At 42.7% G+C, this 26,087-nt stretch overlaps 3 protein-coding genes across 4 annotated transcripts in view; 2 read left to right on the top strand and 1 right to left on the bottom strand.

The window, feature by feature from the left end:
• Positions 1–231: 231 nt before the first annotated feature.
• Positions 232–11,644, bottom strand: umad1 (UBAP1-MVB12-associated (UMA) domain containing 1). Of its 2 annotated transcripts, XM_014177917.2 has the most exons (6): positions 11,490–11,644; positions 11,287–11,315; positions 11,086–11,188; positions 8,070–8,090; positions 3,751–3,836; positions 232–2,139 (listed from the first exon to the last, which is right to left on the bottom strand). In XM_014177917.2, the coding sequence occupies exons 3-6, from the start codon at positions 11,168–11,170 to the stop codon at positions 1,834–1,836; spliced, it is 498 nt and encodes a 165-aa protein (XP_014033392.1). In that variant the 5' UTR covers positions 11,171–11,188; positions 11,287–11,315; positions 11,490–11,644; the 3' UTR covers positions 232–1,833. The 2 variants fall into 2 exon arrangements, with proteins under 2 accessions (XP_014033392.1, XP_014033394.1); XM_014177919.2 differs by lacking the exon at positions 8,070–8,090.
• A 132-nt stretch (positions 11,645–11,776) lies between these two features.
• rpa3 (replication protein A3) lies at positions 11,777–13,546 on the top strand. The gene is made up of 4 exons (XM_014177920.2): positions 11,777–12,063; positions 12,242–12,316; positions 12,500–12,611; positions 12,956–13,546. Exons 1-4 carry the CDS (start codon positions 11,968–11,970, stop codon positions 13,036–13,038), a joined length of 366 nt encoding a protein of 121 aa, XP_014033395.1. The 5' UTR covers positions 11,777–11,967; the 3' UTR covers positions 13,039–13,546.
• Positions 13,547–18,412: 4,866 nt separating this feature from the next.
• Positions 18,413–26,087, top strand: part of col28a1a (collagen, type XXVIII, alpha 1a) — a 30,888-nt gene continuing 23,213 nt past the window's right edge. Inside the window, exons 1-8 of the mRNA XM_014177914.2 lie at positions 18,413–18,619; positions 19,450–19,596; positions 19,732–19,903; positions 21,881–22,007; positions 22,271–22,537; positions 22,767–22,787; positions 22,883–22,942; positions 25,131–25,184. Coding sequence (XP_014033389.2) covers positions 19,476–19,596; positions 19,732–19,903; positions 21,881–22,007; positions 22,271–22,537; positions 22,767–22,787; positions 22,883–22,942; positions 25,131–25,184 — 822 coding nt within the window. The 5' untranslated portion in view covers positions 18,413–18,619; positions 19,450–19,475. The remainder of the gene's footprint in view (positions 18,620–19,449; positions 19,597–19,731; positions 19,904–21,880; positions 22,008–22,270; positions 22,538–22,766; positions 22,788–22,882; positions 22,943–25,130; positions 25,185–26,087) is intronic.

Here is a 26,087-nt window from a genome sequence, read left to right as displayed (position 1 = left end):
AATGACAAGATAAATGAAAACATTGTATTGTTAATAGCAAACATGCACAACAACCACACCGTAACTAAACCCACCAAAATACATCCAAGTAAACCAAACAAACTAAGTTACTCAAACCCCTCCCAAAATACAAAGTAAACAACTGTAGCCTTCCACGCCAGTGAATCCCCCACCCCCAAAAATGCAATGTTAGGTCAGTGATTGAATTACAAAGAGAGGAAGAGGCCTGGGGAAATCCACAGTATCGTTTATCACACAGATATAAATACACTTGGTTTCCAGGTATACACAGCAAAGGATTGTCCAGAAAGGGTAAATCCCAAATATTTCATAATGTATGCAGTAGTAAGGCCACGATTACACATGCAGCCCAATTCAGATTTTCTTGCACAATTATTGGCAAAAGAACTGATCAAATAAAAGAATAATTTGGCTGCGTGTGTAAATGCAGCCTCTATGGATGATTTCACATGTGGAATACCACAACATTGCACTGATAATAACAGCAACTTATGAGCCATCTTTTCAGGTTCTTGAGTGGTTGTCTTAGGAGTTAACTCATAAGGAGTTTACTTAAAATTAGTCCTAAAAAGTATTTTAACTAAATATAATTGGCATTTTTTTGCCCTCTCACATTTGTACAGCAGTCAGAGGCAACTGAACGCATGCGTTCACAAGATAATTTGTTCACCAGTGTGCAATGAATGCAGTATACGTGACAGGATACCATGAAATACTGTCAAATCTAAACTGTGCCATGAAGACTGGGGGGAAACGTGGTTTGTTCAGAATAAATAACAATAAATACAACGTTTGGGAAGTTACAACACATGATGCGTTCATTAGAGCCATGCTGATGATGATCAAGAGAAAGGCCACATAAGAGTCACCATATCGAGTGAGTCCTAATAATACATGTTGAAAAATAGGGGATATATATTCTAACATTTTAAAATAGGTCATCAAAAAGCTACATAGTTCCTCTATAGAAATGCTTATGCTACACAAATGTTTTTTTTCAAATGTCTTGTTAAAGCGTTCTTAACTTCATTTGCAAAAGTGAGGACAGCAGAGAAAGAAAACAAAATCGTAACCAGATAAAGAATATAATGCGTGTAATTTCCTTTAAGATTTGAAAACTATCTGAAATCTGTCTCATCTGTACATTAGTGCAAACCCAAAGGTCAATCAGTGACTTCTAAACTAACAGCAACAACAGGTGAATCTACAGACCCAGACACTGTTGAAATGAAAACACAAAGCTATGATGAAGCATGCCAATCAGACATGAAGCTAGCGCTCTTCTGATACACACAGTTCTGAAAACAGTGAACCAGCACTACTATGACATGCACATCAGAAAGTGATTCGCCTTGATCTAGTAGTCTACAATCTTAATGGTGGAACTCTGCGTACCCATCTACCTACATACTGTGTGTAACCTACATCACTGCCAGCAGGTGCAGTTCTGACCCCACCTGACTCACACCTGTTTTCTAACTCTGTTCATCACCAGAACCAGGTTTACCATTAATTATAGTACTACCATTCTCAGACAGAGCCTATAGAACTGAAACTAGAACTGAATGGTAACGAGCCAAGACAGTCCAAGGTAGTGTTCAGTAGGGCAAACGTAGCTAAACACTTTGGAAAGAAAAACAAACATGTGCCTTTCTTATTGGACAAGCCCAGGTAGTCCCGCCTTGTTTCAGTACATTTATCTGTTTACTGCCCAATGAACACGACCCAGGGTTGACATAGGGCTGGTATTGGAAGGGAGATTGAAAGATCAAAAGGTCAGCGGTCATAGTCAGCAAGTAGACCATCTACAGGTCAATGGTCACCGAGCACAGAGTTCTCCAGGGTGAAGTCGTAGGTGAAGGAGGCCAGGTTGTGGTGGATGTCTTGGGGGGACATCAGCATCTCAGAGAAGAGGGGGAACCCAGGACCCCCTGTCTGCATGGCCAGGACATGGGGGGCCAGGGTGAATGGGACATCTCCTAGTAGCTCTGGGAGAGACGGGGCTGCCTCCACTATGGGCGCGGGGGGCTTCCACATAGGCCCTGGTGATGGGGCGATCACTGAAGGTGGAGCAGGGGCTGGAGAGTGGTGGGCCTGGGTAGGTGTCGTACTGGAGGACTAAGGAGAAGAGGTGAGAAAATATCCACCTTCAGACATTGCATTTAGAAACAAGTGTAGGCTACACAATAAAAAAGGAACACTTAACCTGGCTAACTTTTTTCAAACATGAAAACAGAGTGATGCCGATGAGGTTTCAGAACTCGGCAACGTCCACGGAAGGAAGTCACTAGGGTGCTGTCCCAAACCGTAACCTTAGCAACTCAACTAGTGTACCAGTAAGTGTACTACTAAACACAAGCAAGCATCACACAATACAATTATTCTTGCCTGTCTACCATGATATTAAAATCGGCCTACTATTTGTACTCTTCAATTGACTTATTCGATTCAAAAGGATTTGGTGTAGACATAAAGTACTAGATTGGAGACTTAAGCAGTGCTTCGGGCCTTGGAATAAAAGCTTAAATGCAGAGAAGATGTTACAGGAAATGGCTTATTCCTCTTAAATTAAGAGAGCATTCGGTTGGGACGTAACCACGGAAACATCCTTAAAGGAATGAGTGTTTGTTCTCTCAAACACGGTGGTGACGAGGACTCACCTGGGAGCATGATCAGCAAGCAATGTGTGGTGCTTTCCTTTTTCATGACTTCTAGCACTTAACAGAAAGTAACGCTACATCTTAACCACTGTGTAATAACCAATACAAAATGCTGTAGGTAGTGGTCCTGCCATCTGGCCCTCCTTATTTTTCATATATTGCCCATAACACAGGTGAGTGTGTGAAGCAGGACAGGTTTATATTGGTGGAGGTAGGAGTTTGTACATCATGTAGGTGAAAGGTGCGCAACATGGGGGCAAAAGCACTGTAGATAACTCATTGAATGGGAGCCAAGCTGCAGTGCCATGTCACCATATGCAGCTTACGCTTCAACACACACACACACACACACACACACACACACACACACACACACACACACACACACACACACACACACACACACACACACACACACACACACACACACACACACACACACACACACACACAGCTGCCATTGACATATTGGCCTTGATTAAACCCATAATAATGACCACAGGCGACGTCAAGGACTAGTAGGACCAACCAGATGAGACAGAGAACTAGCAGCAACACAATAGAGCTTTTCTACAGCCGCCATATGTCCAGACTTCAGTCCAGACTTCAGTCCAGACTTCAGTCCAGACCCAGTGTAGCAGGCATGGAGCGTGCTGAATGGTAGTGGCATGTGATGGTCCTCAAGTCTCTGTGTGTGTGTGTGTGTGTGTGTGTGTGTGTGTGTGTGTGTGTGTGTGTGTGTGCGAGGATCACACCCATGCCACTCAGCATCTGTCACCAACACAGCAGCAGCAGACTGTAGACAGACTATATGATGGGAGGATGAGCCAGTCAGTTAGTCTCACTGCTGTCTGTCTAAGTCTACAACAGTTGTGTTTCCTGGTACTGAGGACAGCATTTGAGAGACGAACCACTTCGTAGTTTTGAGTAACATCACCCAGGTTGGGTCCTAAATGACACTCCATTGGCCTTTCTCCTACATAGTGTTGTAGTTTAGACCAGAGCCCATAAAGAGTGTTATACTGCATGTTCTGCAGAGCACTGCCCCCTGGTTATAAAAGACAATCACCTTTGATGGTTGCACAATAACGTTACATGATGGTTTGCCGATGTTAGCGTTCTGGATCTTCTTCCTCTGTTCTTCCACAGTTTCTCCTGGAGAGGAAAAAAAATGAAAGAATCTTTCATTATACACCACGGGCCTAGGCCTGGATTCTTCATCAACGTACACGAGACCCACTACAAGCCCCATCTACAATGGCCTACTTGCCCTGTGGTCTTCAGAACAGAAGTCATTAGTATTTTTTTCCCTCTTCGGGAAAAGCAGGTCAGTTGGGTGATTAGATGTGGTTTAACGAGTGGAGTGGCATTCTGATCACATAATGGATTACACAGCATTAACACAGTTAGTAACACAGTAATACTGTTCCACAGAGCACTATGTGGACCAGAGCATGCCTACAGCTCTCTGGTGTAACCAAGCCTGTGTTCCCAACCCCATTCCTCTCTCTGATGTAGCCTAGCCTGTGTTCCCAACCCCATTCCTCTCTCTGGTGTAACCTAGCCTGTGTTCCCAACCCCATTCCTCTCTCTGGTGTAGCCTAGCCTGTGTTCCCAACCCCATTCCTCTCTCTGGTGTAGCCTAGCCTGTGTTCCCAACCCCATTCCTCTCTCTGGTGTAACCTAGCCTGTGTTCCCAACCCCATTCCTCTCTCTGATGTAGCCTAGCCTGTGTTCCCAACCCCATTCCTCTCTCTGGTGTAACCTAGCCTGTGTTCCCAACCCCATTCCTCTCTCTGGTGTAACCTAGCCTGTGTTCCCAACCCCATTCCTCTCTCTGGTGTAACCTAGCCTGTGTTCCCAACCCCATTCCTCTCTCTGGTGTAACCTAGCCTGTGTTCCCAACCCCATTCCTCTCTCTGGTGTAGCCTAGCCTGTGTTCCCAACCCCATTCCTCTTGCATCATGTCATCTGGGGGACAACTATTGGACCTTAGTAACTAGACTAATTAACTGCACATTGTCAATGTCCTCTCCTCCCTCGCTCACTCACTCACTCCTTCGTCTCCTCTGTAACCATTGCCATCTCCACTCCTCTTCTCCCTTTCCTCTGGGACTGAACTCTTTCTGCAGCATGACGTCATCCTCCCTGATCTCACCAGATTCCTTTGATCTGAGCTCAGTGTCTCCAGTCACCCAATGTCTCTCTGTATAGAGGGTAAATGATCTCCATGAAAGGGACCGGAGGCCCAGAGCCCCATGATAAAACAGAGGTTGCGTTACTCTGCACAGGATCGATATGGGATCTGTCAGCTTACTCTAGTCTAGTAGTACAATGTCCATCAGCTTCAGTAACCTCAAATTCAGATTATTTTTTATTTAAAAAGATGCACTATGCAGAAATCATTTCCTGGTAGCTAAAATTCTAAATGGTTCACTTAATTTCAGTTTGTGACAAAACAAGCACGTATTGTGTAGAGAATAATTGTACCACCTAAACCGCTGTGAAATATATTTTCCATAACCAAAAATATTGTATTTTCTTTTAGCGGTTTGAAGCTTGTGTACAAAACCTAATGTAAAAGACACAAAAACTGAACTTAAAAACGGAAGCACAGAAATACTGGACATAGAACAGATCTACAGTTATTTAGACTTGCTTTCAATGAGAATGACAGATCTATAACTTACATTGTGCATGTGAATTTTATCAGGTTGCCCAAAAAGTTCTACATATTGCAGCTTTAAAATCTGTTTAAATAAAAATATTTTGTCTTGTCTTACTTTGCTATTATCATTTTCATATTTCCATCAATGTTTGAGGCATATAAGTATGCAACATTAATTCATTCTATTTAAAGCTTTGATTTGCCCCCTTTAGTCCAACAGGTACAAAAAAGTAACTTACAAAAGTAAGTTCCCACAATTTCATCACAAGATTTAGCCCACATTTCCATCCACATCTGTGAATGAATTCTTGGCATGGTAGGTATTGTTCACCTCCAGAGCAAGTCCTCTAGGATAACAGGGGCATCTAAATAATGCCATGTAAAGTAAGCCTAGCCTGTGTTCTCCTCATTATGTGTCGTCAGCATTGTACATGCATGGCCTTGTTTCTGGGCTCAGTCAGTTAGACAGAGGCCCCTCCTTCCTGTTCTCTCAGTCAGTAACACACAGAGCATGCATCCGTCATCTGCTCAATAGCGTGCAGGAGTTTATCCCTCCCAATCACTAAATCCTTCAGGAGGAGAGGGAGATAACCAGGAAAAAAGCAAGAAAATACACACACACACACACACACACACACACACACACACCTCTGCTTGATGATACAGAGGACAGGTCATGTCAGTTGTACTTGTAAGGCTGCATGTTTTCACATTCAACATCGTGAAAAGACTGTGTTTGGATAACTGCAAGTGAACCTGGACTAGCAAACGTGTGTACACTACTGTTCAAAAGTTCGGGGTCACTTAGAAATGTCCTTGTTTTTGAAAGAAAAGCAAATTTTTTGTCCATTAAAATAACATCAAATTGATCAGAAATACAGTGTTGACATTGTTAATGTTGTAAATGACTATTGTAGCTGGAAACGGCTGATTTTTAATGGAATATCTACATTGGCGTACAGAGGCCCATTATCAGCAACTGTCACTCCTGTGTTCCAATGGCACGTTGTGTTAGCGAATCCAAGTTTATCATTTTAAAAGCCTAATTGATCATTAGGAAACCCTTTTGCAATTATGTTAGCACAGCTGAAAACTGTCGTTCTGATTAAAGAAGCAAAACTGGCCTTCTTTAGACTAGTTGAGTATCTGGAGCAACAGCATTTGTGGGTTCGAATACAGGATCAAAATGGCCAGAAACAAAGGACTTTCTTCTGAAACTCGACAGTCTATTCTTGTTCTGAGAAATGAAGGCTATTCCATGTGAGAAATAGCCAAGAACTGAAGATCTCGTACAACGCTGTGTACTACTCCCTTCACAGAACAGAGCAAACTGGCTCTAGAAAGAGGAGTAGGAGGGCCTCGGTGCACAACTGAGCAAGAGGACAAGTACATTAGTGTCTAGTTTGAGAAACAGACTGGCAGCTTCATTAAATAGTACCTGCAAAACACCAGTCTCAACGTCAACAGTGAAGAGGCAACTCCGGGACACTGGCCTTCTAGGCAGAGTTGCAAAGAAAAAGTCATCTCAGACTGGCCAATAAAAATAAAAGATTAAGATGGGCAAAACACAGACACTGGACAAAAAAAGATTGTAAAAAAGTGTTATGGACAGACGAATCTAAGTTTGAGGTGTTCGGATCACAAAGAAGAACATGGAGGGGTACTTGACGCCATCTGTCAAGCATGGTGGAGGCAAAGTGATGGTCTAGGGGTGCTGTGGTGGTGGTAAAGTGGGAGATTTTTATAGGGTTAAAGGGATCTTGAAGAAGGAAGGCTTTCACTCCATTTTGCAACGCCATGCCATACGCTGTGGACGGCACTTAATTGGAGCCAATTTCCTCCTACAACATGACAATGACCCAAAGCACAGCTCCAAACTATGCAAGAACTATTTAGGGAAGAAGCAGTCAGCTGGTATTCTGCCTATAATGGAGTAGCCAGCACAGTCACCGATCTCAACCCTATTGAGCTGTTGTGGGAGATGCTTGACCATATGGTACGTAAGAAGAGCCCATCAAGCCAATCCAACTTGTGGGAGGTGCTTCAGGAAGCATGGGGTGAAATCTCTTCAGATTACTTCAACAAATTGACAACTAGAATGCCAACTAGACTGCTGCAAATGGAGGATTCTTTGACGAAAGCAAAGTTTGAAGGACACAATTACTTTTTCAATTAAAAATAATTATTTATAACCTTGTCAACGTCTTGACTATAACTAATTTCATGTATGTTTTCATGGAAAACAAGGACATTTCTAAGTGACCCCAAACTTTTGAACGGTAGTGTGTGTGTGTTATATATATATATTTTAATGTTTAAAATAAAATGTCAGGTCAGGAGAGAGGCCTAAGGTTCTGGCTTGGATCATGTGCTGATCAAGTGAAGAGGAATGAAAAGGAGCTCATTACATTCCGCATCGACCTGCTCTGTGCAGTGTGGATCTTGTCAATGACATCACGTTATGTCATGATTCGTGCTGGAGTTGTGTGACCTGCTCAGAGCGTGGACATTGTCAATGACATGCAGCTTGTCAGGCTAGCAGGCTTCTCGTAAACATCTTTGCCAGTGCAGAACAAACCAGCTCTATTAATGCTGGACACTGTTAGTAGCCTCACATTTATTTCACAATCTTCTGGTAATGACCAGTGATCAATTACTAAAACACTTATGAACTCGCATGCATGATGCACACATGCACACCACACCCATCCTTGCATTACCTGCAATGACTTTAGGACTCCCTGGAAAACAATGGCAATTGTTACTGAGTGGACTACTATCCTGGCTAAATAAAGACATCAGACATGGAAAAGCAATATCTGAGGACAAATGTTAAAATGAATGTGGTGTGGGGGTGTAGGCCTTTGAACACGATGTTAGTGAAAGAGACTCCTTGTAGACACTGACAGCCATCCAAATACAAGTGAGGCTATTGTCTGTCTGCCGGCTGGGTTAAGAGCCTGTGAGAGAGGGAGATGGGCTCCCAGAAGAGGCACAGGCAGCTGCTCATGACTTCAGCAGTCAACCAGCACTACTCCTCAAGAGTGTCAGCTGCAGGCAGGTGCACACACACACACTTTGAGGGACTGAAGGCCCTAGACTTGGATCACAGAGATGACTTCATGACTTCAGAGATAAAACAAATCCTTTCTTATTGGATTCCATCTGACGGAATGGAGGCGAAAATATGAGGTGTTACAAATTAACAGCTTAGACTGGGGAGAGATTTGCCTGATGTAGGATACAAAGCTTGTCAAAGGACATTATTGTAATAGCTAATTTACTAATCTTCTGAGGTAAAATGAGATTCGACTCCATGACCCCCCTGACAAATGTGAGCCATCACTCCATCTAGCATCAGGGGTGGACTCTGCAGATTGTTTTCCCTTAAAGCCCCCATGCAGTCTTTATAAATGTTATTTTTAAATCGTCACTGTGTGTCTAATATAATTACTGTGTGTTAATTTAATGAAAATAACACCCCCCCCCCAAAAAAGTCTTCTTTTTATCATTTATTTTGCCATTGAAATGCTCAGTCTGATCATGTGTGTGTGTTGACACAAATGTGTATATTTTTACATCCAAAAAAACTCTTTCACTAAAAGGGCATTGTCATTTTCACAATTTCAGAGTGTTATTTCGACCTTATGGTGTTGAAATATCATTAAGAAAATTGAAAATATTATTTTTTTCACTGCACTGCCTTGCTCCTTCTTGCTCTTTCCCCAATAGGAGTTCTCTTGGTCTGAATAACTAAATGTGGATGGAGGCGAGAAGGGCCACAGAAGATCAGGCTGTCAGCCACCCAGTTCCCTGCCCACTGGGATTTTCCACTGGCTCTCTCCCACAGCCCTGCCCTGGCCCCAACATACTCAACCGGCAGGCCGCTGGCTGGGGAAGTGAAAGGGTAGTGGAGTGGCACATGATATGCCCCCTGTCATATGGACACAGACTGAGCCCCACAGATCAGCTTTGTAAGAACATCTGTTCCCTTTGGTCTGGAGCCATCAGTAGCAGGAATGCTCGAAAAGTGGAAAGAGGCTGTGGTGCAGATGTCAAATGTAATGGCAGCTTTCAGGGAAACACGTAGCTACACTTTACAGTTTATACAGTAAAAACTATTTAAAATTATATATTTTTAAATCCTCACAGAAAATGATCTTCGAATATTCATTCAATGCAACGGGACAAACTAGCCTAACTGTACCTAAATTGAAAGCCACTACCCCAACTCTGACTGAAGCATAGTCCTACATTGTTCGATTTGCGCACTGTAACAACTCCTATCAACGTCGATTACACCCAGAGTAAATCTATGAATTCAGTTTTGGTGATTTGCTTTTTAAACTCACTGGTTTCATCAGCTATCTGACTGATCCCTCCTTACAAAACACACTCTCTCTCTCATCATTGGCATCTTTAAATCAGAGAATGTGATTAAACAGAGCACAGTCATTGGGTTTACACTAAAACATCTGTGAGCTCAGTCAAACTCTTTCGCCTTTATCTGGGAAGAAACGCTGGCTCTGAGGCTGGCTCTCTTCTGTCTGCCAAGAGAAACATACAACTCCTGACCATCTGTGTCTACTGCTTCACCAAAAGCCATACCTGGTTTCAAATACTATTTGAAATCACTTTAACTACTTTTGGCGTTAGTTTCAGCCTGCCTGGAGTGCCAGATGAACAGTGTTTGCACTTTTGCGACTACTTTATTGGTTCCATAGTGCCAGGCAAGTGCAATCAAGCCCAGCTAAAGTATTTGAAATTATTTTGAGTACTATTTGAACCCAGGTCCACCAGCAGTGCTCCCAGTCAAAGCCATGGGATAAAGAGCCAATTACACTGCACTTTCCTGGTATAGGAAAGAGGGAGGAGGGAGATTCCTGACTAACAATAACATTTTTATTATTTTGGACTTACAATTTGAAAACGTACCAAAGGAGGTCGTTTCTGCCTTGGACCTTTAAAATTGGCAGGATTTATCGTCATAAAACAAGTAGCAATCCTATATTATCGTTTTGAACTTCATGATAAACATATGCTAATTTGTTATGACTTATTACCACACCCATGAGCACGAGGAAACTTATTTTTTGCGCAACTCTTTATTTTCATTTCAGGTTCATTTCAGCCTCAAGGAAGTGGTGAAAGACATTATTCAATGCTGGTGACAATGCTGGTGACAAACTTAAAACTACATGTGGACTTTTTAAGCTTATAGTATTTACTATAAGTAGAGGTAGAGGTTCAGGATTTAGTCTTGTTGACTAAAATGATTAATAGAAATGTAAAAAATAACAAGATAAACTAAAAAATATAGACCAATGTTATTGACTGAATGTGTACAGTGCTTTGAAACATTTAAAAATCAATTTTATAATACAGTTGCACTGGACATGTCATTGTGTGCAACTTGACACACAACCCCCACAGCATTGTTCTGGGTGATATCAATAGGCAACCAGGAGAGGCTTGGTCATTTAATTATGAAACAAGATTGGTACAACCAGTAGAGCATTGTGGAATCCACACATTTCATGGATTCAGTAACAAATCACAGCATTACTTTATGTGTGTGTGTTCTGCCCAACTTGTTACATGTTCGGTAAATGTGGTAGTTTCAGAACTGAGCTGAGCCTACTGAGCAATAGGACGACCTGAAACGTCAAGTTCTGTTGAACACCTAGACGTTGAGTATCTAGTCAGCAGGTTGACGTTTGATTATTTGTTTCTCACCTATTATCACGAACCCATCTGTACTGCCCTCTGACGATGACTTCTTGGAAGAGTCTTTATTGCGATGTCCGAAAAAACTGAACATACTGACTCCTTACTGGGTCTGCAAAGGCGAGAAAAAACAAACGTTAGCAAGCATATGGCAACATCATCACGGCACTTGGAATGAGAAAATGCATAAAGAAATCATGTTGTGTTTACCTTTTGTTATGTAGAACGTAGAAGTGTGCCTGAAAGTTGATCACATATCGCAATATCATAACTGAATACAAGTGAAATTGACTTTCAGTTTGATTTCTTTTAACTTCCGAACTATCGAATGTCACGTATGCTCTACTAGCTAAATGTTCGTTAGTGTCTAGCTGGTTAGCTAGGTTTTCGTCAAACCAAAACAAATTACTTACCCTACCAGTCTTTCTTTTCGTTAAAAAGTAGAGTAAAGTAACATATACAATTTTGTTGTTAGATTATCTATTCAATTTCGTGTAGTTAGCCATTGACCAGTGTGTTGTTGCTGTTGTCTTATCTGTTTCCGGTCATTCCTGTTCTGTAAATGGTCCGTTTAGAAACAATGTCGAGAACAATTTTATTCTAATCAGTTTTATAATGATTGTACCGCAATCTGTGGCTTTGAATCTGGTGTTTTTTATTATACTCCACTTTAAAATATTGAACTTTTATTTATATGAAATTATCCGTTCATGTGACGTTTGAATATTAATATGAGGAACGATAGTTAATATAAGCTTCGGTCGGGGGAAAGAATGTAGCATAGAACAACGAGGAAACGTCGTCGTAACAAAGTATTTCCCGCGCTATCGCTTGCTTGTTTTACACAATCGTAGCTAGAATTTCAAGTTGTGCTCTGCAAAATCTATCGAAATGGCAGTTTTCGAGTCACCAAAACCAAGAATAAACTATTCTATGCTGTCTCAATATATCAGCAGACCGATTTGCTTTGTTGGACGTGTTGAGAAGGTAATATGTTAGTGTTTTTATTGGGTCTAACGTTAGTTCAGCACTAGAAATTGGATGGCAGTCTTGACGAAAGGGTCGTGGTACACAGCCAGAAATGGCAATGGAATTCGCTACTTTTATAACTAACTAGCAAGTTAGCATGACTAAATCGCAATTCATTGTTTGTCGTCTATGACAGGTCCATCCAACAGGAAAATCATTCACTCTTTCGGATGGAGAAGGGAAGTCTGCATCAGTGGAACTTAACGAGCCCGTGAGTACAGTTGCAAGACGTAACCAACTAACTACAGTAGACTGGTTGAACAGTAGCTATCTTCTAGGAATTAGGAATGAAAAGATCTGACAATGACAACATGACATCACTAAACTGAAAGTGAACATTTGTACTTGAGAATCAAAGGCATATGGCTATTAGTGCATTGTTTCTCTTTCCCAGCTTGATGAGGAGCTGAGTGGGGTGGTGGAGGTGGTTGGTGTAGTGTCCAACAAAGGGGCAATAATGGCCTCTGCATACAACATGCTCAGAGAAGACCAAGGCATTCCTTTCGGTAAGTATGTCATCTCTCCTATGCAAACAGGAATTTTTTCTCGAAGGTACACTCTGCAAAATTACATCATTATACACAGCAGAGTGACTTCCTGCAACAAAATCAAAAAAATATGCTTTCTTGCCAATGTGGGCAGTGCAGCATACCTCAAGGGAGAGCACAGATTTGGGAGAAACAGTAGTGGTAGTCATATTTGAATTCTTGTTGATGATGTTGCCCCACGGCGGGATGATATTGCTGAGTGTATTTTTCAACTTGCCAAAGACTGTTTAGCTGGTCTGACCTCTTAGGTTTTTTTTTACAGATCTATGTTTTTTACATATTTGTTTATTTTTCCTTTCCAGACCTGGAGCTGTACAATGAAGCCCTGAAAGTCATCCATGAATACCCCCAGCACTATCCATTTGAATTATCCACCAGTGGATGAGCACTATCCAAATATTCATTCAGATCATTGTCAATGTGAACCTCAATTGACTTGTTGCCTTGTTAAAAAAAAAAATATATATATATATATATATATCAGTTCTAAATAGATATGTATAGTTTTTTTCTATTTCTTTGTTTTGAAAATTAAAGCCTTTAACTTGTCTGTGTTTAGTAATTTCTTCATAAATAAACCCAAAATGACCTATGATACAGAGTTTGAGATTATTAGCATCAACTGAACTGTGCTTTATTGACATCTCAACTCAACCAAGTTACTTTCTCAGTATAATTGATATAAACTGTATTTCAAATCTGAATTGAAATGGCTGTGTTATAGTACCCTCTGTTGGTACAAATGTTCAACACAAGCTACTGTACTGCTGTAACCACACTTCTCTACCCTGCCACCAAGTGGTGAGGTAGGAACTAAAATAAGCTTCAGCAACACACTTATCAGCAAAAAGTGAAGTTTCCCCACACACAATAAACTGAATGTTAACTTTCAAGACTTTGTGTTGCTTTTCTTTTATTGTATCACAGGAATGTATTCATGGGTGGAGTTGGGATTGTGTTCCTCACATTGTTTTGACAAACGCTCTCTAAAATATGACATCTATGAATGGTTTGCATTCTTGACTTAATCTGAGGTACACAATTAACAGTGAACATCACTAGTGTAATATTCAAACTAATGTTCTCATCTGTAGAAGCTGCACAGACTATGTGCTTTTCTCAAAGGAGTTTCATTTCTCAATCGAGTCATATGGAAGACCTATTTTTGGGGCTGTAGTGGAGCGGGTTGGAGAACTTCAAGTTCCTCAGTGTCCACATCACTGAGGATCTATCATGGTCCACACACCAACACAATCATGAAGAGGGCATGACAATGCTTCTTCCCCCTCAGGAGGCTGAAAAGATGTGTCATGGGGCCTGAGATAAGATCTGTCATGGGGCCTCAGATAAGATCTGCCATGGGGCCTCAGATAAGTTCTGTCATGGGGCCTCAGATATTCAAAAAGTTAATACAGCTGGACCATTGACAGAATCTTGACTGGCTGCATCACCGCTTGGTATGACAACTGCTTGGCATCCGACCACAAGGCACTACAGAGGATAGTGGGTACGGCCCAGTACGTCACTGGGGCTGTACTCCCTGCCAACCAGGACCACTCTGCTAGGCGTGGTCAGAGGAAGGGCATACAAATTGTCAGCCACCAGCCACCCAAGTCACAGACTGTTCTCTCTGCTACCGCACGGCAAGCGGTACCGATGTACCAAATCTCAAACCAACAGGACCCTGAACAGCTTCTAACCCCAAATCCTAAGACTGCTAAATAGTTAGTTAAATAGTTAACCAAATAGCTACCCAGACTTTCTGCATTGACGCTTTTTGCACTAACTTTTTTGACTTATTACATACGCTGTTGCTACTGTTTATTATCTATCCTAGTCACTTTATTCCTAGTTATATGTACATATCTACCTCAAATACTTTGTGCCCCTGCACATCGACTCGGTACTGGTACCCCGTGTATAGCCAGGTTATTGTTACTCATTGCATATTTATTATACATTTTATTATTACGTGTTATTACATCTTTATGTGTAAGCCATCATTGTAAATACAAATTTGTTCTTAACTGACTTGCCTAGTTAAATAAAGGTTAAATAAAAAATAAAGATATTTTATAGGAAAGGGTCTATTTCTCTATTTTCTCTCTCTGCATTGTTGGGAAGGACCCATAAGTAAGCGTTTCACTGTTAGCCTACACCTGTTGTTTACGGAGCATGTGACAAATAAAATTGTATTTGATTTTGAAATGAAAAATAAATAAAATATTTCTTAATGGCACAAGAGCTGTAATGATTGTCTGATAGTGGTACTATTATTCGATATGTTGCTTGCTATATTCTTCTTCTTGATGGGTGGGAAAGGAGAAGAGTAGCCTAGGGGAAGGCAGGACAGCTGCATATTATGGCATATTCAGACATACTGTAGATACATACAAGATTGTTAAGTTGCTAGCCTATCACCTTCACTAGATATCACATCTCCCAATCAGAGACAGTCTGTCAGAGAGAGGGATAGAGAGACTCTGACTAACTCTTTTTTATAATAGTTTGCATACCAAGGCAGACATTTCTTCAATTAACTTCATGTTGCTCTTTTTCATGAATGTAACGACTCTCCATCATACAATATGAACTATGTTCAAAACAACCTCTTTCCCAGTTTCACATATCTATCCCAGCATGCCTATCAGGTACCCATCTAAAAGGTCTGATACAACCACATGAAGCACTCAAATCAGTCAAAGTTGAAGCTGAAAACTGCCACATGTTTAACAAATGATCCAAGTATGGCGGGTTCAGGAAAACTACATACCCGCAGGCCACTCATGTATGAGCACCCAAGGGCATAAAACGGTTATTCCTGAGTTCTGCTTGCTGCTGCAGATACATCTAACACTTTGAAGTCACGTTTCGTACATTTTGAGCACTTCTTTTTTATTAAACTGAACACCCACAGTTCAGGCCGGCCAAATTTAGTTTTACAGTTTTAATACCAAGCCTCGTTGGTGCTTGTACACAAGCTGCAAGGCAAATGCTGTAAAAAAGGGAAAAGGTCACACACCAGCTTCTCTGCAGCTTCACATCTCCCTAAATAACAGGCCTTTTGGAATTCATCTAGTTCAATACCATGGATGCCACTGCAAGTCCTATCAAGGGCTTATTCATTAGAACATTTAGAATTTTGCAGATAGAACACAGCACATTTAGAATGTTGCAGATAATACATGGAACATTTAGACTTGCAGATAGAACATGGCACATTTAGAAGGTTGCAGAAGGAACACAGACCTTTAGAATGTTTCCGATAGAACATGGAACCTTTAGAATGTTTCCGATAGAACATGGAACCTTAAGAATGTGTCTGATAGAACATGGAACGATTAGAATGTTGCCATATTTATATCCGCAGCAACGCTCTGACCATTGGACCGTGTTGAACAGCACACCCCCATATCTAGTCATAACACTATTTGGTGTTTTGGCCTCACGGATGACAGACTCTTACTCCAAACTGATGGAAAGACAAGACAACCTGTGTTAGAGTCTCTCCATCAGAGCCTGCCGCTTCCGTGGAGTTGTTTTCTATATGGTCTAATGTTGTTTGTCTTTCATTATCTCAGTCGCATGTTTAGTTGCTGCACCAGGAGAGATGGCAGGAAGCCGCCCTCCAAACTCCCTGGCCGGTGGTGGCGGGGCTGGCATCGGTCCTGCCGCCAGGCTCTGTTGGTTTAACAGCCTGGCCCAGACACCCAGCCTGAGCCCAGACACTGACCCAGTACCCACTCACACAGTGCCAGAGCATGGCTTTCACAGCACCACACTGAATAATAATAACACTACATGCCACTGAGCAGACACTTCCATCCAAATCGACTTACAGCACAGTACAGTGCATACATTTTTTGTAAGTGTAGGCCTTTGTAATCCCTGTGGGAATTGAAGCCACAACCTTGGATTTAGCTAGTGTCCTGCTCTTACCAACAGAGCAACACAGGACTTCCATTCCAGCCAGGCAGTTATCAAGGAACATTCCTTCAACATTCTCGGAAGCAGAACCTTTTGACAGGCATGTTCTGTGGTTTGACATCTTTATAGTCTACTGTGCCGTGACACAGGGTTAGTAGTGCCTGGAAGGAAAAGCATCATGATCCCTGTCACATAGTGTAGATGTAGATCACTTCCCCCCTCCAGCTAGTGAGCACCCTCCTAGGCACCCTTCAACTAGGGAACTAGGGAAGTTTATGGCCGATTCCTCAGGAGGACATTTTAAGTGTGAAATACAAATATTTTAGGCTACTAATGCAACTAACTCCTGTGTCCTATTGTGAATATAGGTTGGTAATTGGAGCATTTTAACAGTTCGTAATGTAGTTTAGACTGTGTTTGATAATATGTCATGAAGTTTGCACTCTTGGGTTCCTGTGATAGTGAGTGACCTTGATGAAGTCGCTCGGTGTTTTTGTTACATCTTCAGAAAACACATTGTGTCAACATCTGTAGTCTTTCTGGCCTGTTGCACCAACCTGACATATCTCACGTGAAGGTTGCTAACCTTTTCAGCTAGAGCAACCCCTCTTTCTCAGGCACTTTTGATTTACGTCGTCTAGAATTGCCATAAAAACCCTGTCGGTCATGTCTCTGTACTGTGAGTTATAGGAAGGAGACAGGTACAATGAGGATGTTTCTTTCATATTGCAGACATCCAGATGAGGTCTGGTACTTGCTATTCCATGAACTTGTGGGGTTGCTGCTTGGAGTGGGTCCAAGATGTAACTCAATGGTCATTGGTCAATGATGTTTTCCTCCTATTCCTTTCCTTTAACAGATAATTCACTCCATCCCTACGCTCTTAGAAAAAAAGGTGCTGTCTAGAACCTAAAAGTGTTATTTGGCTGTCCCCATAGGAGAACCTTTTGAAGAACTATTTTTGTTTCCAGATAGAACCCTTTTGGTGTAAATCGCTGACCTACATGTACTCCAGACCTAGGTCAAAATTGTGACTGGAACTCTTGAAATGCACATTGCTTACTTGGTTTGACCAACATACAAGGTGGGCTGAGTTTGCACTTTTGGGATTATTACACTGGTTTCATTGTAGGCTAGCCTACCGGTCAAGCTAAATCAAGTGCACCTCAGGTTTTTTTAAGGATTTGACTTATATTTGATCCAGGTCTACAGTACTCATGTGTTTTACCCCATAAGTCATATTTAGTGCCATATTGGCCCTGTTGAGTTTTAGTAGCATGTCGGTGAGGGTTGGTATTTGACTCAGTGGATCATTGTAGAAACTCAGTCACTCTGAACATTGAACCATGCATTGATTGCTGGATGAGTAAGTACTCACATTAAAATCTTCAAAGATGGAGTAGTAAAACCCTTCCGGGGGGTTGGAGGGGGGTGTCTGTGGGTTCAATAAGACTCAATCGCCTACAGCTATGAATATAAACATATACAGTAGTCCCACCAAGGTTATTTATTTGATTGTGACACGTTAATAACATTAGAGGTTGGGTGGAAAGGATGTTGAAGGTTGATAGGCCACAATATGGTTTATGCATAGGGCCTATCAATAAATATTATAGACCAATAGTTGGCATGAATGATGACTGAGAAAACAAGGTGGTGTGACTGACCTCAATATTGTAGAGTGAGAAAAAAATGATTTACTTTTGATGTTATCAATATGAAAAATGTGCAATAACCTAAACTCCTTTTTTCCCATCAATCTGATAATAATCAGCCCTGTAGCTTTATAAAATACTGGTAAAGGGAGGCATCCCCGTGCTGTTTGACAACAGTGCGATGATAGGTGCGCTTCATAAATATTCAGTGTTCCCAGTGCAGCCCCCTCGTGCAGGTTTGAATCGATTCGAGCGGGTTGATCACCGTTATTCTCTCTTGCTTTAGAACTAAACCGGGGATAAAAACTCGCCCACCGGATTATGTAATTGAGACCAAATGAGCGGACTATTACTGTGATCGATTGTATTTAAATGAGAATCAAGGTAAAGTTTAATTGATTTGAAACGATGTTACGTAACACATTCGTGTCAAGTGTAAGCTATTGAACATGTAGAGAGAATATTGTTGTAGACAATCCAATGACAATCGCATTTGTTTGCATATTGTATTCCAGAATGAAATGTATTTATTGTTTTGGATAAATAGTGATAATAATGATGAGTTCGGTTTTGTGTGCGCTTTTAAATCAATCAATCCGTTGATTTGATAGCATTAACCTGTTCTCTGAATAATTTTCAGGAATTATTCATTTATAATCACACATTTACAAGGAAATATTTGCAGCTAAATATTATGAATAAGGCTGGGACAAATTCCAATTCAAATAACTCGATTAAAATGAAATTCATGAAGCAAAAAAATATTTTGTAACTAAATGGGAACATTTTCTGAAGAAAAAAAATGTCTGACCATATCCTGCACATTACTGCTATAAAGGCAAAAAGTAACTGGCAATAACTTTGGTAAAAGAAACAGATGACCTCACACAGAGAACAGTGGTTCTGGTTCCCTGGGTAGTCATTATGATGTTACAGCTGCAGCTATTCCCTCACTGGAGGCTTCATGTACAACCTGCTCCCTTTGCTTGCTAACAAACTATGATATCACATTAGCCCAAATTGATCTGTCGTCATTTAAAATTGTATTATGGTGTTGCCGCCCTCTAGTGTGTACAGAATTCATAGCACTCTTCTGTGACTAGGCGTGTGTCAGTGTGTGTGTCGTGTGTGTCTGTCTGTGTGTCTGTGTGTGTGTGCTGTGTGTGTGCTGAATTAGGAGAAGGTGTCTCAAACTCATGTTTGGTTGGTTCCAGGCTGAGCTGCTGGAAAAGAGGTGAAGATGAGGAAGGTTGTGGAGCTGTTGCTCCTTGTGTTGGTACTAACACACACAGCCAGGGGTCAGGGCAGGAGGAGGAAGGGCCAGAGAGACGACAACCAGGTCCTCCAAAATGAAGGGAAAAGTAAGTGGCTTTCATTAATTCATTAATTCATTAATTAATCAATTTATTCATTCATTCATGTATTCATTCACTCACCTGCAATCCTCTCCACCCTGTCTCTCTTTCCATCCTCTCTCTCTCCCCCCTCCCCAATAGTTCTGATCTGCCCCGTGGAGATCATGTTCATCCTGGACAGCTCAGAGAAGGCCAAGTTGCTGCTGTTTGAGAAGCAGAAAGACTTCGTCCTGCGTTTCAGCACGCGGCTCATGCAGATCCAGGCAGCAGGTTGGAGACTGAGGTTGAGGCTGGCTGCACTGCAGTACAGCAGGTTGGTACTGTAGAGGTTAGAGGGATGAGGCTGACTGTGCTGCAGTACAGCAGGTTGGTACTGTAGAGGTTAGAGGGATGAGGCTGACCGTGCTGCAGTACAGCAGGTTGGTACTGTAGAGGTTAGAGGGATGAGGCTGACCGTGCTGCAGTACAGCAGGTTGGTACTGTAGAGGTTAGCGAGATGAGGCTGACCGTGCTGCAGTACAGCAGGTTGGTACTGTAGAGGTTAGAGGGATGAGGCTGACCGTGCTGCAGTACAGCAGGTTGGTACTGTAGAGGTTAGAGGGATGAGGCTGACCGTGCTGCAGTACAGCAGGTTGGTACTGTAGAGGTTAGAGGGATGAGGCTGACTGTGCTGCAGTACAGCAGGTTGGTACTGTAGAGGTTAGAGGGATGAGGCTGACCGTGCTGCAGTACAGCAGGTTGGTACTGTAGAGGTTAGAGGGATGAGGCTGACCGTGCTGCAGTACAGCAGGTTGGTACTGTAGAGGTTAGAGGGATGAGGCTGACCGTGCTGCAGTACAGCAGGTTGGTACTGTAGAGGTTAGAGGGATGAGGCTGACCGTGCTGCAGTACAGCAGGTTGGTACTGTAGAGGTTAGAGAGATGAGGCTGACCGTGCTGCAGTACAGCAGGTTGGTACTGTAGAGGTTAGAGAGATGAGGCTGACCGTGCTGCAGTACAGCAGGTTGGTACTGTAGAGGTTAGAGAGATGAGGCTGACCGTGCTGCAGTACAGCAGGTTGGTACTGTAGAGGTTAGAGGGATGAGGCTGACCGTGCTGCAGTACAGCAGGTTGGTACTGTAGAGGTTAGAGGGATGAGGCTGACCGCGCTGCAGTACAGCAGGTTGGTACTGTAGAGGTTAGAGGGATGAGGCTGACCGTGCTGCAGTACAGCAGGTTGGTACTGTAGAGGTTAGAGGGATGAGGCTGACAGCGCTGCAGTACAGCAGGTTGGTACTGTAGAGGTTAGAGGGATGAGGCTGACCGTGCTGCAGTACAGCAGGTTGGTACTGTAGAGGTTAGAGGGATGAGGCTGACCGTGCTGCAGTACAGCAGGTTGGTACTGTAGAGGTTAGAGGGATGAGGCTGACCGTGCTGCAGTACAGCAGGTTGGTACTGTAGAGGTTAGAGGGATGAGGCTGACTGTGCTGCAGTACAGCAGGTTGGTACTGTAGAGGTTAGAGGGATGAGGCTGACCGTGCTGCAGTACAGCAGGTTGGTACTGTAGAGGTTAGAGAGATGAGGCTGACCGTGCTGCAGTACAGCAGGTTGGTACTGTAGAGGTTAGAGGGATGAGGCTGACTGTGTTGCAGTACAGCAGGTTGGTACTGTAGAGGTTAGAGAGATGAGGCTGACTGTGCTGCAGTACAGCAGGTTGGTACTGTAGAGGTTAGAGGGATGAGGCTGACTGTGCTGCAGTACAGCAGGTTGGTACTGTAGAGGTTAGAGGGATGAGGCTGACTGTGCTGCAGTACAGCAGGTTGGTACTGTAGAGGTTAGAGAGATGAGGCTGACTGTGCTGCAGTACAGCAGGTTGGTACTGTAGAGGTTAGAGAGATGAGGCTGACCGTGCTGCAGTACAGCAGGTTGGTACTGTAGAGGTTAGAGGGATGAGGCTGACCGTGCTGCAGTACAGCAGGTTGGTACTGTAGAGGTTAGAGAGATGAGGCTGACTGTGCTGCAGTACAGCAGGTTGGTACTGTAGAGGTTAGAGAGATGAGGCTGACTGTGCTGCAGTACAGCAGGTTGGTACTGTAGAGGTTAGAGGGATGAGGCTGACCGTGCTGCAGTACAGCAGGTTGGTACTGTAGAGGTTAGAGGGATGAGGCTGACCGTGCTGCAGTACAGCAGGTTGGTACTGTAGAGGTTAGAGGGATGAGGCTGACCGTGCTGCAGTACAGCCTTGTGCCCTCGAGCAAGGCACCTAACTCTAACTGCTCTCCATCTTCTTCTTCTTTTTCTTCTCCTCCTAGTTCTGTTTCTCTGGAGCACAACTTCCGGGACTGGCAGGATGTGGATGTGTTCCAGAGCAGAGTGGCGTCCATGGCCTACATCGGACACGGAACCTACTCAGCCTTCGCCATCACTAACGCTACACAGGTCTGCATATCATTATCTAGTAGCGCTTTATTTGGATTGTCCCTTGCAGATGGTTGATGGCTGTTAAACTAACTATCCACTAAACCTAACCCTAGTCCTAGCCCCAAGCCAATAGGGTTGCATATGAAAGTTTGTTGATAGTTGGATTGTCCATAGAGGACTATCCAAAAAAAAGTCAACCCAATTGAGAACAAAGTGCACCACACCAAAAAACAAGTATTAGACCCAATACCAAAGTACAATCAAATGATTATAACACCCAGATGTTTAGCCGTGAGACAGCGGCCAACAGCCTGAGGGTGATGTTGCTGATGACTGACGGCGTGGACCATCCCCGTAGCCCCAGTGCTGTGACCGCCGCGTCCGAGGCCAAGAACCACAACATTCGTCTGTTCACCATCGGGCTGTCGGGTCTACCCAGGGATATGCCCACCAATGCCAGGTTACGTTCCATCGCCAGCGCCCCGCCACAGCAGCACGTCCTCAGCCTTACAGACAACCTGCTGGAGGATAAACTCTTCAGAGAACTGGTGAGTGGTAGTGGGAGTGAGCTGTCCTCAAGGATGCCAACATGTCTTGAGATTCCCATACAATTCTAGATGTTTATGTTTTCCTTCACCCCCTAAATCCCAATTCAGTTGGGCTCATGCAGTCAGTTACCTGACCAGGATTGCAATTACTCAATTTAAACATGTACATTACTGAGCACCTAAGTGTGAGCTATCAAAATATAAAGCGCTGTTATTTCTTCTTTTTTAGAGCGCGCTTGTCAACACAGGGGTAAGTATGTGCCTTTTTCTGGTAACCATCCATTTGGAATGTAAAGATGACTATCTCTGAGGTGTATACTCAAATGTTGCTTCTCTTGGTTCCAGTGCCCACAGCCGAAGTCCTGTCTGTGTGATAAAGGAGAAAGAGGTCCCCCTGGAAGCCCAGTGAGTCCACTTCTGTCTCATCGTCTAACCCATTCTTGTTTTTGCTCAAAAGCACCCTCTAGTAGCCAGTGCATACCATACGCTATAACTCTTCTTCAGTTTTCATTTTGTTGTCCTCTTCTGTCTTTTGTCAATTCATTCAATTCAGGAAGTACACTGACATTTTAATTCCAATTTTGGTCATTGAAAAGCACTGACTGGTTTGATGAATTGACCTCATGTGTCCAGGTTGATGTGTCCAGGTTGACAGTGGTTTACTCTGCAGTACAGAGGAGCAGTAGTCCTCAGACAGGCCTGTGTTATTGCTGGCATGTTCACCAGTTGGACAACCATGGGCTGTAACCCCCCTACATATCATTTTGTATGCAACCAGGGGCTTTTCCAGTCATAGCCCCCCTGTCTCTAACCCCCCCTAACTACTCAACGCCCCTGTAACACCCCTGAATACTCATAGCAGGTGCTCATAGCAGGGGCATCTGGCCTCATTGTGAATAGGATGAGGTGTATCTGGCCTCTGTGTATACAAGAGTGGTCCTGGGCATCACATCAAAGAGTAGGAAGTGTTTCCCACACTGCAAGTGTAGCAGGCCTGTACTGTGAGAGGGGTCGAAGGGTCATGGCGTAAAATAAAAGAATAGCGTAGTGGGACTTTGTGTGTTTTGACTAGCAGGCCTTTTGAAGAGAGGCTTTAGGCTGGAAGCAGTGGTCAAGGATAGGAGATTAGGTGTGGGCAAACACACAGGGAGGGGATGAGCATTAGGGTGTTAGGGAGTTGACTGAGGCTAAACGTCACAGAGGCCCCTGACACTATTGAGTTAACTGAGGCTAAACGTCACAGAGGCCCCTGACACTATTGAGTTAACTGAGGCTAAACGTCACAGAGGCCCCTGACACTATTGAGTTAACTGAGGCTAAACGTCACAGAGGCCCCTGACACTATTGAGTTAACTGAGGCTAAACGTCACAGAGGCCCGTGACACTATTGAGTTAACTGAGGCTAAACGTCACAGAGGCCCCTGACACTATTGAGTTAACTGAGGCTAAACGTCACAGAGGCCCCTGACACTATTGAGTTAACTGAGGCTAAACGTCACAGAGGCCCCTGACACTATTGAGTTAACTGAGGCTAAACGTCACAGAGGCCCCTGACACTATTGAGTTAACTGAGGCTAAACGTCACAGAGGCCCCTGACACTATTGAGTTAACTGAGGCTAAACGTCACAGAGGCCCCTGACACTATTGAGTTAACTGAGGCTAAACGTCACAGAGGCCCCTGACACTATTGAGTTAACTGAGGCTAAACGTCACAGAGGCCCCTGACACTATTGAGTTAACTGAGGCTAAACGTCACAGAGGCCCCTGACACTTATGAGTTAACTGAGGCTAAACGTCACAGAGGCCCGTGACACTATTGAGTTAACTGAGGCTAAACGTCACAGAGGCCCCTGACACTATTGAGTTAACTGAGGCTAAACGTCACAGAGGCCCCTGACACTATTGAGTTAACTGAGGCTAAACGTCACAGAGGCCCCTGACACTATTGAGTTAACTGAGGCTAAACGTCACAGAGGCCCCTGACACTATTGAGTTAACTGAGGCTAAACGTCACAGAGGCCCCTGACACTATTGAGTTAACTGAGGCTAAACGTCACAGAGGCCCCTGACACTATTGAGTTAACTGAGGCTAAACGGCACAGAGGCCCCTGACACTATTGAGTTAACTGAGGCTAAACGTCACAGAGGCCCCTGACACTATTGAGTTAACTGAGGCTAAACGTCACAGAGGCCCCTGACACTATTGAGTTAACTGAGGCTAAACGTCACAGAGGCCCGTGACACTATTGAGTTAACTGAGGCTAAACGGCACAGAGGCCCGTGACAATATTGAGTTATTTGAAGCTATACGGCACAGAGGCCCCTGACACTATTGAGTTGACTGAGGTTGTATATGCTACCACTTAAGGTTTGAGGCTGATAATACATAGAGAGGTCACAGGAAGAGCATAGACAGGGACACGCACCGAACGACCACGGTCACCTACTGTACGCACAAATCTACACACACCATGGGGATGTTATGGGAACAACCAGGGATGAAGAAGGGCCCCAAAAAGTCACATTCTGGCCAACGATCTGTCCATTCTTTCCTCTGATGGAACGATCTCTCCATTCCTTTGAAATCTGCAGGGGAAATCAGCCCAGCCTGGATCTGACGGTACTCCCGGTCCAAAAGGATTTCATGTAAGTTCTTCGTTTTGTCCTGAGATAATCCCACCATGTTCATTTGTAGTGACAGAAAGAATGCAGTGTTTTTATATACGTTGATGTTTGTTGGAATGTTTTTATATACGTTGATGTTTGTTGGAATGTTTTTATATACGTTGATGTTTGTTGGAATGTTTTTATATATGTTGATGTTTGTTGGAATGTTTTTATATATGTTGATGTTTGTTGGAATGTTTTTATATACGTTGATGTTTGTTGGAATGTTTTTATATACGTTGATGTTTGTTGGAATGTTTTTATATACGTTGATGTTTGTTGGAATGTTTTTATATATGTTGATGTTTGTTGGAATGTTTTTGTTTATGTTGATGTTTGTTGGAATGTTTTTATATACGTTGATGTTTGTTGGAATGTTTTTATATACGTTGATGTTTGTTGGAATGTTTTTATATATGTTGATGTTTGTTGGAATGTTTTTATATATGTTGATGTTTGTTGGAATGTTTTTATATATGTTGATGTTTGTTGGAATGTTTTTATATGTGTTGATGTTTGTTGGAATGTTTTTATATATGTTGATGTTTGTTGGAATGTTTTTATATATGTTGATGTTTGTTGGAATGTTTTTATATGTGTTGATGTTTGTTGGAATGTTTTTATATACGTTGATGTTTGTTGGAATGTTTTTGTTTATGTTGATGTTTGTTGGAATGTTTTTATATGTGTTGATGTTTGTTGGAATGTTTTTATATACGTTGATGTTTGTTGGAATGTTTTTATATACGTTGATGTTTGTTGGAATGTTTTTATATGTGTTGATGTTTGTTGGAATGTTTTTATATACGTTGATGTTTGTTGGAATGTTTTTGTTTATGTTGATGTTTGTTGGAATGTTTTTATATATGTTGATGTTTGTTG

The sequence above is a fragment of the Salmo salar genome, chromosome ssa27 (assembly GCF_905237065.1).
Source record: "Salmo salar chromosome ssa27, Ssal_v3.1, whole genome shotgun sequence".
Lineage (NCBI taxonomy): Eukaryota > Metazoa > Chordata > Actinopteri > Salmoniformes > Salmonidae > Salmo > Salmo salar.
The sequence above is the reverse complement of the archived record's forward strand: the minus strand, read 5'-3'. Positions and strand labels throughout refer to the sequence as shown.